This window comes from Pongo pygmaeus, chromosome X, assembly GCF_028885625.2.
Source record: "Pongo pygmaeus isolate AG05252 chromosome X, NHGRI_mPonPyg2-v2.0_pri, whole genome shotgun sequence".
In the NCBI taxonomy this organism is placed as follows: Eukaryota; Metazoa; Chordata; class Mammalia; order Primates; family Hominidae; genus Pongo; species Pongo pygmaeus.
The window spans coordinates 75758704-75771609 of record NC_072396.2 but is presented as its reverse complement, the minus strand read 5'-3'; the positions used below and the strand labels follow the sequence as shown (position 1 = coordinate 75771609).

Sequence of the window (12906 nt, the reverse complement as noted above, 5' to 3'; positions counted from 1 at the left end):
AACACAACCATGGTGTATTTACATATTGTCCATGGCTGCTTTCAAGGTACAACAGCAGATCTGAGTAATTGCAACAGATGCTGTATGGTCTGCACAATCTAAAATATTCACTACCTGGTCCTCTATGAAAAAGTTTGCCAACCCCTGCTCTAGTTGATAAATTTGTTTCTCAAAGGGGTACTGGTTGGCAATTCTGAAACTACTTTATCTGTACAGTAAGGTTGACCAAATAAGTAAATACGTAGTAGATATAGTGGGTAATGAGACCTAGGTTTCTCACTGTTACACATAGGGAATGGGAAAAGCCTAGAATGAACCTTGTGATGTTGGATTGGAGAAGGTAGTATCAGTATGAAGTATGTGTGTGTGTTTGTGTGTCTGTGTGTGTTTAATATAGGGATGTGTGTCTTCCTATATGTGTTTCCTAACTTTGTCCACTGAGAGGGCCCAGAGGCAATGAGTACACCTAGTGTCCAAATGTTGGTTTCTAAATGTCATTCTCAATGAAAGGACTCAGGGCTCCTTGGAGAAGTGGTTGATTTGACTGGGGCAGGGAGGATACAAGAGGAGCCTGGAGTATCATATGGTTCTAGAAAATAAAGAGGTACTCAGAAAAGTATGGAACATGTCAAAGGAACACAGGAACCAACTGAAAAGTGCTTCTAATGGCCAAAGCAGAAAAAACTTGAACAACAAAATAACTATCATAGTATTGGATTATAACCCAGAGAATAAATGAAATATCCATAAGTCCATACTGATATAAATAAATAACTGAAAAATGAATAAATAGGAAAGAAGACAAATCTCCCTAATAGTAGAATGTCAGTTAATAAATGCTAAAGGAATAAAGGAAATACAAAATTGCCATTAGACAAACACGAGAATAACCATTATTTCAGGAGAAATCTACTGATGGACGCTAAAACCAGTAGACAAAAGCTTAAGCATAAAGAGGATGTTCGAATAGTCTCACAGTATCTCCCCCAAAATATTTAATAGTTACAAATGGAAAATTACAGTGGAGAAATTCAGCAGACACCACTTTAACCAAGTGATCAGGGTTAACATCACCAGTAATAGGACACATTGACATCATGTGCTCTCTCATAAAATGCACTGAGAAAGGCACATCACCTCTGTGGTATCCTTCCCAATATGCATAACCATAATCTGATCATGAGAAAACATCAAACAAAACCAAATCGAGGGACATTCTACAAAATAACTGATGAACACTCTTCAAAAGTGTCAAGGTCATTAAAAACAAGGAAGGACTGAGGAACTGTCATAGATTTGAGGACACTAAGGAGACATGATGAATGAATGCAATATGGGATCCTGAATTGGGTCCTAGAACAGAAAAAAGGACAACTGATGAAATCCAAATAAGTTATGTGCTTTGGTTGACAGTATTGTACCAAAGTTTTTTTTTTTTTTGAAACAAAGTCTCACTTTGTCACCCAGGCTGGAGTGCGGTGGCACGATCTCGGCTCACTGCAACCTCTGTCTCCCAGGTTCAAGCGATTCTCCCACCTCAGCCTCTTGAATAACTGGGACTAAAGTCACATGCCACCACGCCTGGCTAATTTTTGTATTTTTTTGTAAAGACAAGGTTTCACCACATTGGCCAGGCTGGTCTCGAACTCCTGACCTCAGGTGCCTCCCGCCTCAGCCTCCCAAAGTGCTGGGGTTACAGGCATGAGCCACTACACCCAGCCACCAAGGTCAATTTTTTAGTTTTGGCAAATTTCTGTGGTTATATAAGATGTGAATATAACGGAATGGTGGTTGATAGGAATACTGGGATTCTCTGTACTGTTTTTTCAACTCTTCTGTAAATCTAAAATTATCTCAAAATTTAAAAAATCTGTGTTTTTTTAAAAAGCTTATGGAGTCTTATGACTTATGAGCTGTATGTGTCTTATGAACAGGACCACATAGATTAGTAATTAGGCTGTCACAGACTTACCCTAGGTGGATAGCCATAGAGAGGATACTGTTAGGAACACTGCTTTAGTGAAGAGCCTGTCACTTTGCCTTCACTTGAAATCACATTGCTGAAATCTGTTTCTGCTGCTGGATTGATTTTTTGGTTTTAAGCATTATTATATTATTATAGGTTTTTTGGTTTTAAGCATTATGCCTTTATTGGTGATAGGTTGGTGGTACATATAGATGTTGCAAGGATGTATTTCTGATTAATTACATGGCCGTACCAGTGTACAAGCTGCTGACCTTTTTTCTTTGCATTCCCAGGGTCGTTATGGTTGCTGTCGCTTTCTACGAGATGGATATAAAACTCCTAAAGAGGTAGGTTTATTTTCTCCAAAATGAATCCAAGGTAGAATGGCCACTTCTACCTGCAGCCTCATTCAGAGAAAATATTTACCTCACTGATGGTACTTATAGAGATCACTAAGTAGGATAATAATAACTGATGTTTGCTATATTTCTTGAACTTGGCTTAGCTGCCAGGTTCTGTTTGTAGGCCTTTCTGGATTAAGTAAAATAGAGGAAGGTGTAGTCCTTCCACCTCTTGCATTGGTTAGTTTCAGGAAAGAACTACTGATACATGGTAAAATCAGTGGATGGAAGCTTACACAGAAATAGTATTTGCATTGTCTCAAAGTATCTCTTCCAAAATATTTAACAATTACAAAGGGAAAAATCTTTCCATCAGTAGATCTTTCTGGCCCCACATTCCACCTCTTGTAGTTGGTTAGTTCTAAACAGTACTTGATTTTGAAAAGTTAAGTTCCTTTTATTGAACTAGTCAAAAGTTCACCTTGGAAATATCAATGAGAAAAATTCAGTATTATTAAAGGGATTGAACAGTCAATATGAAGCACTTTCACTGGTAATGGAAACATTGTTTAAAGCTTAGATTTGATGGTTGAGAGACATTATGGATCTTTTTAAATCATCGAGCTCAAACTCTTCTGGTCTACTTCCTCTCTTCCACTTTATTTTTTAGCCTTGAATTTGACTTCTTCCCCTATCAGTGTACTAAAATTATATGTTCTGAAACATCATCATAAGCTCTTAAATGACCAATCCAATAGCCTTTTCTGAATCCTTATTCTCCTTGACTTCTCTATAGTACCTCACTTTTTACCTAGCCCTAAATTCTCTTGAAATTCTTTTCCTACTTTAATTTTCCCACTACACTATCCTGATTCTTCTCTTTCTGTTATTCCCTTGCCCCACTCTGAGGGTTTACCAAGATTCCATTCTTGAGCAGTTTGCTCATTTCATTTAGTGCTATTTCACAAAGCTCATCTGTAACTTGTACTTCATATGTCACCTCTATGAAAATGATTCCCAAACCCTCATCTCTAGTTGCCCTTCTAAACATTTCTATTTGTATGTCCTATTACTACAAAAAACTTAACAAATATAAAACCAAACTGAACTTTATTGCAAACCAATCTTATTTCTTCATACACCCTCTTGTGATATCATTGCTATCCCAATTCCGCTAGTTAGAAGTCGCATCATAGAGTACTTGCTAAGGGAAGTTAGTAGGCACATGCTCTGCCTTCCCGAACACCTTCTCTAAAACAATCAGTAATGAAAGCCCGTATTATAATACTTCTGAACTAAAGATGTATATCTAACCTCTGAGTGATGACAGACTTTATTGTGTTTTTACTAGGATCCCAATCGTCTGTACTATGAACCAGCTGAGCTAAAGCTATTTGAAAACATTGAGTGTGAATGGCCATTGTTCTGGACATACTTTATTCTTGATGGGGTCTTCAGTGGCAATGCAGAACAGGTAATAAGCTGGGGAAAGAGCTTTCAGCAGAATGTTTTTGTTATATCTTCTTACAGCTAATAGTATACCAACCCTGTGTCCAGATGGAAGTCTTCCTAATAGGGGAGAGACAGTTTTTCCCTACAGGCTACTAGCTGAGGGCACTGAGAGTAAAAAGACCTGGATTATTTTTTTCTTCTTTTTAAAAAAATTTTGGTTTCACTCCTGATCATTGAGTGCCCAACTATTATCATTGACTTCTTCAGTTTCTCTGTACATAATGAAAATAGTTTTTCCCCATTCATTAAAGAATATATTCCTAAAAGTATCTGAATTTCACAGATAAAGACATATTGTAAATGCAACGTACAGTCAGTTCTGCTATAATGATACATGTGCAATCTTTTTTTGTTGTTGTTTTTAAGACAGGGTCTCTCACTCTGTTGCCCAGACTGTAGTGCAGTGGCGTGATTATGGCTTACTGCAGCTTCGATCTCCTGGGCTCAAGCAGTCTTCCCACCTCAGCCCCCTGAGTCACTGGGACTATAGGCACATGCCACCACATTCAGCTATTTTTGTTTGTTTTTTGTAGAGATGGGCCTCGCTGTGTTGCCCAGGCTGGTCTCAAACTCCTGGGCTCAACCTATCCCTCCTGCCTCAGCCTCTCAAAGTGCTGGGATTACAGGCATGAGCCACCACACCCAGGCCATATGCATTCTTTAAAAATCACCATGTTATGCATATTTAAGAAATAAAAACTACTGGGCTTATGAGAAAATGGGGTAAGGAGTGCAGCACATAAAATGTAACACATACAAAATGATAGGAACCTAATAAAAATAATAGTATCATGGCTTTATACATGGTAAATAGTTAAATACATAAATATCACAATAGTTACGGTACTTTCACTTTTAAAAAGACCCAAAGTTTGCTTGTGCAAGTGTGTACCCAAGTTCTCACCAGCTCACCCACCTGGCTCTCATGCCCACTATAGAATGTGCAAGAAGAAGAGAACAAAAGAGGGATTAAAAAGGTGAGAGAAAACAGAGAAAAAGAGCATAAAACAGAGAGGAAAATTTTTTTAAAAGGTTGAGAGGAAAGAGGTAGAAAACTGAAGAGAAGGCAAGGCATGTGGCTGCATATCCAGAGTGGCCATCAGAGGATTGCAGCTTGTAAGTTCAGTAGTGGTGAAAGGAGTGTTATCTGAAATTGGACAGAAAGTAGTAACAACAGATGTAAATAGTTACAGTTCATTGTTCTCCTGAGATGTATGCATGTGTGTTTTGTGTATTCTTACATGGCCCGGTTCAGCTGAGTACATTCTCAGTATGAAATTGTGCATAACTAAACATGAAATTCATGTTATACTCAAATTTTTCCCTAATATATCAGAAGCATTGGAACAAATTTGTTTACAAAGAAAGTGTTATAGCAGAACTGACTGTATTTTTTTTTCATCATAAATTACAGTTTTGGTTTTTTTTGTTTTGTTTTGTTTTTTTCTACATTTTATGTATTGCTAAGCTTTAGCAAATGGTTAAGCACAGAACATAAACTTGACCATAAGAGAACCTAATTTGGCAGGTAGAAATGCAGTTTTAAGACAATACATCCTCAAATCTAGAAGCTATACTTAAGATATACATAGTGGAACAAGACAGGCCTTTGGAAGCAGACTGCAATGGCTACACCCTGGACTCAACTGTGTACTTGCTCTGATCTTCCACAAATTTACAACCTCTTTGAGACAATTTCCCGTAAAAAGGCCTTAATTACACATAGCTCCTAGGATAGTTTTTAAAGTTAAATGCATTAAAGTATGCAAAACTCCTAGCATAATACTTGGCCTATAACGAGCATTTAGTAAATACCCTTTCCTTTCTATTTTACTGGGTGAATAAGCTCCTTTGCAATAGGACCTTCTTTGGCTGCAACCTTCTCCTGGGTCCTCAAAGGGACTCTCTATAAGTCTTTTTTTCCTGCCTTTCTTTTATCTGCAGGTTCAAGAATATAGAGAGGCTCTTGAAGCAGTCCTCATCAAGGGCAAAAATGGAGTCCCACTTCTGCCAGAGCTGTACAGTGTTCCTCCTGACAGGGTGAGTCAGACAGTGCCATAACATGTAGCTGATAGAGAAGAGGAGCAGTACCTTGATCAGACTACCTCATTTGAGTCAAATAATTTTAATCTTATTTTGTTGTTCTGAAAGCTTTTCTTTAGGTACAGGACAACATAAGTATGATTTTATTCCTTCAAAAATAAAATATTAAAGCAATCTCAATGATGGTACTGTTGCGCAGTGAGACAAGGACAAGACCAAACCTTAATCTTGAGGATGATGTAGAGATCACTAGGAAAAACTAGGATGATGTTCTGTGTGGACTCTCAAGATTTGGTATTCTCTATTTTTAGGCCAGTAATCCCGGATTGTTTTAATAGATCAGTCTTGGAAAATGAATATGTCTTGTTTTCAGACTGTCATTTCCCCAAAATGCCAGTCGGGTGTAACATTGTTCCTCTTCTCCACTGCAGAAGAGCATTAGACATGGAAGAGAATAGTCTTCCATTCCGGTGGGAATGAGTAGAATAAGCTCCCAGCAACATCAGCAGCACCACCTGAGAGCTTGTTAGAAATAGATTTCGGGCCCTACCTCATACCCACTCAATCAGAATCTGCATTTTAACAAGATCCTCAGGTGATCTGTATGCACATCACAGTTGGGGAGCACTGCCCTAGATTATAGTGATAGTGCTTCACTTTTCAGTGCATTGCGTATGTAGCTATATAGGGTATAAATTACAATCCAGTCCGCCTTTTTATTATCCAGTATCGTAAACCTTCTATTATTCCTCATCTGGCCTCTTCATCTTTTCTTTTAGGTGGATGAAGAATATCAGAATCCTCACACTGTGGACCGAGTCCCCATGGGGAAATTGCCTCACATGTGGGGTCAGTCTCTGTACATTTTAGGAAGCTTGATGGCAGAGGTAAGAGGAATCTTCAAGGCTGTCCCACTTCTTTCTGCCTTAACTCACCATAATAATCAGATTTTTAAGTAGCTCATTAAATCTGAAGGATGTCTTCTGCCTTTTGCACTTTGCCTTAATTATAGTTTTCCTCCAGGTCTTCGGAGTAGGGAGCATGGCCAACCCTCACAAAAAGCTCTTGCTGCCTGGCAACCATGTCCCTCATGCTGCCCGGGGCTCCCTACTTTGGCACTGTATTTGGAGCTGCTCAGGCCCCAGATCTATCCCTTTCAAAACTTCCCTCAGTGCCCTGCCTGGTGACTAACATATGCATTTGTGCTTAGCTAGTTAATTACTGATAATGGATTAAGTGCTAATGCTTCCAAGCAATATAGTGTTTCATTCTTTAACTAAATTAACTGGTATTTTTAGGTGCCATGATAAGTGACTAGGAACATCATGGCTTTTTTTTCTTTGCTTGGGTTTTTATGTTTGTTTGTATTTTGTTAAGGGGCTCTCTAAATGTTCCTTGTATCAGATTCTGTTGAGATTGCCCTTAATGAGGCAGTTGGGAGTTTCTGACTTTGTGTCCACCTTCTTTGTGACATTTTGAGCCTGCACAGAGGCATTCTGTTTCTCAGAAGTTTTTCATATCATCTGGCAAGTCTACTTCCCCACTCTATGTTATTTTGATAAGATATAACCCAGGCTCCTAGAGGATCAAGAGTGGGACTTAACTATCCTATCTGAGTCAGACTCTTTGAACTGTTTATGTATAACAACTGATTTTTGCAGCTGTTTTGTTCATTTTCCTTGTGTGGCTGTGGCCATGGCTGTTTGATTACTCTTAGTCGACATTACTAAATGAATCTAGCAAAAGTGGGCAGAATGGTTTGTTTAAATAATCCTTACCTGGTGACTTTCTCATTCAATTAAAATAAAGTAAATGCATCGATAAAAAGAATACCACAGTGATTGGTATTCTTTTTTTTTCTTTTTTTTAAAATTTATTTTATTTTATTTTACTTTTTGAGACGGAGTTTCACTCTTTTTGCCCAGGCTGGAGCGCAATGGCACGATCTCGGCTCACCACAACCTCCTCCTCCCGGGTTCAAATGATTCTCCTGCCTTGGCCTCCCAAGTAGCTAGGATTACAGGCATGCACCACCATGCCCAGCTAATTTTGTATTTTTAGTAGAGATGGGGTTTCTCCATGTTGGTCAGGCTGGTCTCGAAAGCCCAACCTCAGGTGATCCGCCCTCCTCAGCCTCCCAAAGTTCTGGGATTACAGGCGTGAGCCACCGCGCCCAGCCCGTGATTTGTATTCTTAAGGAAAAAATAGGTGAGTTCATCCCATTTCATAAAGGGCAGAAACTCAAGTCAAAAGATTTCTGATGTGCAGAAGGCATAGTAGATACATGAACAAATGAGAATACAGCAGGACTAATGGCTTAAATTACTGGTAAGCGCTGTGATCTAATCATCTAATCATATGTATATCCAGAGAAGATAGAGGAATAACCAGAAAACTTTGTTTATTTATAATTTATACCCAGCTGGGTGCAGTGGCTCATGCTTATAATCCCACCACTTTGGGAGGCCAAAGCGGGAGGATTGCTTGAGTCCAGGAGTTTGAGACCAGCCTGGGCAACATAAGTGAGACCTTGTCTCCATGAATAAACTAATTAGCCAGGCATGGTGGCACACGCCTGTGGTCCTAGCTACTTGGGAGGCTGAGGTGGGAGGATTACTTGAGCCCAGGATGTTGAAGCTGCAGTGAGCCATGATTGCACCACTGCACTCCAGCTTGGGTGACAGAGAAAGACCCTGTCTCAAAAAAAAAAAAAACAAATTATACCCTACATATTTATACCCTACCTAAAAAAGAATTTGTGGCAACCAATAGAAATTAACTCTGGATAAAATGAATTTTGGTGTGAATTTGGGAGTTCAAACATTTTCATACAGTGAAGGCATTTGTTTCCTTTCTACACCTGTCTCTTGAATATTATGGTGCAAGGTTATGGGCATAGGGATGTTGTTTTCCCTCAAATATTAGTTTCTCTTTTGAGACTTAATAATCTGTCTTTTTATGGTTTTTCTTTAGGGATTTTTAGCCCCTGGAGAAATTGATCCCCTGAATCGCAGATTTTCTACTGTACCAAAGCCAGATGTTGTGGTTCAAGGTATGTATTCTTATTTCCAGTGGAAGAAACTTTATATTAAAGGTCTGGTTATGGGCAGAGATCTTTAGGCTAGTAAATTATGACTTTATTCTATATCTTGCACTTTATTAGGCTTCAAAAAGTATACAATGAACTTGGTTTGGTTTGGTTTCAAAATGCTGGTTATCTTAATAATAAACGAATGATGTTCTATGTCAGATGACTCCAAAATATTATTTGACACCCTTAACCACTCCTTATATCTGGAAATTATTTTCTTTTCATTGTCATAACATTTTAGCCTCCTGGTTATCTCTGCTTTTTCTCTGACCACTCCTTCTGTGCTATTTCTACTGTACTTCTTTCTTTATATATCCTTCTAATGGTTCTGCACTTGGTATTTTTTTTTTTTTTTTTGAGACGGAGTCTTTTTCTATCACCCAGGCTGGAGTGCAATGGCACAATCTTGGCTCACTGCAACCTCCACCTCCTGGGTTCAAGCAATTCTCCTGCCTCAGCCTCCTGAGTATCTGGGCTCACAGTCGTGCACCACCACGCCTAGCCAATTTTTATATTTTTAGTAGAGACAGGGTTTCACCATGTTGGTCAGGCTGGGCTCGAACTCCTGACCTCGTGATCTGCCCGTCTCGGCCTCCCAAAGTGCTGGGATTACAGGCGTGAGCCACTGCGCCTGGCTGCACTTAGTCTTATATTCTTGTCTTTCTGTATTTACACTCTGTATTAGTTAGCTAAGCCTGCCTCCTTCATAGTAAATTTGCTTCCACGGCCCCAACTATTACCTCTTTGGAGAATACTCCAAACTTTTGTTTTTCTTCCTAACAATTTACTTAAATTTGGGACATCTACTTTCTGCAGAACTCTAGGCTGGGTTCTATAAACATGTAAAGAATTCTAGTCCCAATATCTATAAAACTTCTGCGCCATTTACACTTCAAACACAAAACTGACCTCTTTTGTCTCCATCCCATCCTTTTCCTCTCCTAAGAAATGCAAATTGTTCTACCTTCCTTATTTCTCTCAATGATATCACCATTATTCTAGTCTCTTAGGGTAGAAGACTTGAGGTAATTTTTTACTCTCTAACATCACAATCCAGTGTGGTGTTGTGAAACTCCTTTGAGATGTCTCCAATCACTTGACTTTGGGGTTGGTTCTTATGGAAAATAATCTCGTGTGTTTTCTAAATTTTCTTATACTTGGCATCCCATGTGGTCATACAGGTAGTTCTTGCTTATCAGTGTATATAGCAAACATTATATAAAAGTCATTACTCTTCCCTTCCCATGAGAGATCTTGTTCTCCTTTGAGGTTTATTCCACCTGTCCATGTTGATCTCCTGGTTGCTCTAATTCATTCTTTGAAGACTTTGAGGCTTGGCTACAGCCTTCCTCTTCCTCTCCAAATCCTGCCATAGAACTAGATTTTAGCATTGACGTCAGTGCAGTCTAACACTTCAGTCTCAAAGTTCTGGATATCCATAACTCTAGTGACCTTTCCTTCTACCTATACTTTTAGCCATCCACTCAAAGGATGAAACTTTAAGTCTCTTTCACTTCAGATATCTGAAATTCCAATATTCTACTCTGTGATCATAGTCATAACATTATTTCAACTTTCTTTTTCTTCCCATTACCCTTGTTTCTATTTTCCCCTAGTTTACCCTTCTCTACCTCATGGTCGTTCATCTAAATCTCCCAGTCACCAATGCACCATACTTTCTATTACACCCACTCGAAAAATCACAACCCCAGGTCAGTGTTACAGTCTGCATTTTCTGATCCTATACCTGGCCTGCTAAAAAGCTATTGGGGAAAAAAAAAGACACAAATGAGCAGAGTGGTGGCACTGGAAATCATGGTCTCAAACTCAGCTAGGTTTACAGTGCCTCCTGTTCATCCTTGTTCTTATTAGTCATCATTTTCATACTTCTCAACCACTATTCCACACCTTCTCTGCTTTCAATCCCCACCTCTTTTTTTCAGCCTAATTCTTGGCCTGCTGCTTCATGCCTGATAATATTCTGATCTTTGTCAGTGTCTCACCCCTCCCCACCCCTACAGTCTTACCTATCCTTGCCTCATTTTCTGCAATCTCAGAAAAAGGGTTTCTTCTCCTATTCAAGGACAAGTCTTCCTTCTGATGTTGGATCATTATCTTCCTCCCCAGCCTTCTCTAGAAACTTACTCTTTCCTGGAATCCTCAAACTCTCCCATTCTATTGGTTCTATTTTGTTTAGTCTACTGACATGTTCATCTCCCTCTCGTTACACTATATAGCTTCTTTCTTTCTCATCCAAACTTCCACTTTTTTATCTTCCCTTTATTCTGCAGTATTTTATAGTCTGGCTTACTACTATGAAAATGGTCTTGCTTAAGTTATCAGTGACCTTTGTATTGCCAAATTTGGTAGGTACTTTTTAATCTGTATCTTACTAGAGTATTTAATCTGTATCCCATGTCTTCTATGATGCCATACTCTCTTGAATCTCCTTCAACCTAGATTAAGCACATTTCTTTCTCATTCTGGTCTTCCTCTTCTTCTTTGCCCCCTAACTATTGGTATTTCTGAGAATTCTGTCCTTAGCCCACTGCTCTTGCTTCTATAAATATTTCTTTCTGTTCCTCAGCCTCCTCCTATTCCAACCTTTTCCCTTTTCCTTTTTCCCTCTTTCCACCTTCTTACTTCTTCCCTCACTCTCAGAAGATGATCTCACCTCCTATACCATAGAGGAAATACAAGCAATGATGTAAGAACTCCTCCACTTTACCCCCGGCTTGTCTTCATTTGCCCATGTCTTTTATGTTGGCATTTTCCAAGGTTATATTCTAAGTCCACTTCTCCTTTTCTCTATATATTCTCCTTGACCCATCTCATCTCTTTCTATGCTAATGACTCCTGAATCTGTATCAGCTTCCTTTAAGGTAGCCTCACTTGGGTGTCTCACTTGCCCTGTAAATTTATTCAACATGTCTAAAATTATTCAACTATACCCTCCTAGTACTACATCACCCGTACCTGCTTTTCCTCCTATATGCCTGTGTCATTAAATGACACATCATCCTCCCAGTTACACAAGTAAATACCTAGGGAATCCTTGATATCTTCCTCTCTCTCATATCCTACATTCAACAGTTAACAAGTTCTGGCTGCTTTATTTCCTAAATAATTCTGAGATCCATCCAGTTTTCTCCAGTACCAATATCTTGATCCTAATGGAGGTAGTCAACATCTCTTCCTTGCATTACTGTAGTAACTTTTTTTTTTTTTTTTTTGGAGATAGAGTCACTCTGTCGCCTAGGCTGGAGTGCAGTGGCACAATCTCAGCTCACTGCAACCTCTGCCTCCTGGGTTCAAGCAATTCTCCTGCCTCAGCCTCCGGAGTAGCTGGATTACAGGCATGCACCTCCACACCTGGCTGATTTTTTTTATTTTTAGTAGAAACGGGGTTTCACCATGTTGGCCAGGCTGGTCTTGAACTCCTGACTTCAGGTGATCCACCCACCTCGGCCTCCCTAAGTGCTGGGATTACAGGCGTTAAGCCACAGCACCCAGCCCTGTAGTAACTTTTTAGCTGGTCTCTCTGTCTTACTACAGTCTATCAGTTTATTCTCTATCAATCTGAATGTACTATTTTTAAGGTACAGGTATTAATATGGTATTCCTCTGATTATACCTCTACAAGGGCTTCCCATTGGTAGTCTCCTTAATATGACTTACAAGGCCCTTTAGATCTAGCCCCTGACCCCATCTCCAGCTTCATTTTTTATCACTGCCCCTTTATACTACATGTTCCTGTTATAAAGGGCTTTTTATAATTCCTAGCTCTGCCTTGTTTTCTGTTCCCTTGAGCCTTTGCCCATGCTATTTCTTCTGTCTGGAACAATTTCTTCCTTACCTTTACCATATCCTGTTGCAGGTTAACTTCTATTCAGGCCTCTAGCAGGACTTTATAGCCGTCTCATTTTTTCCATGTAGGGATCATGTCCTTAACA

At 39.3% G+C, this 12906-nt stretch overlaps 1 protein-coding gene across 4 annotated transcripts in view; it reads left to right on the top strand.

Annotated features, from left to right (window-relative positions):
• PHKA1 (phosphorylase kinase regulatory subunit alpha 1) overlaps window positions 1-12906 on the top strand; it is a 129062-nt gene that overhangs the window by 47612 nt on the left and 68544 nt on the right. For all 4 annotated transcript variants that reach the window (XM_054472053.2, XM_054472051.2, XM_054472050.2 and 1 more), the window contains exons 9-13: window positions 2260-2313; window positions 3659-3781; window positions 5764-5859; window positions 6642-6749; window positions 8836-8914. In XM_054472053.2, the coding sequence (XP_054328028.1) occupies window positions 2260-2313; window positions 3659-3781; window positions 5764-5859; window positions 6642-6749; window positions 8836-8914 (460 nt within the window). The remainder of the gene's footprint in view (window positions 1-2259; window positions 2314-3658; window positions 3782-5763; window positions 5860-6641; window positions 6750-8835; window positions 8915-12906) is intronic.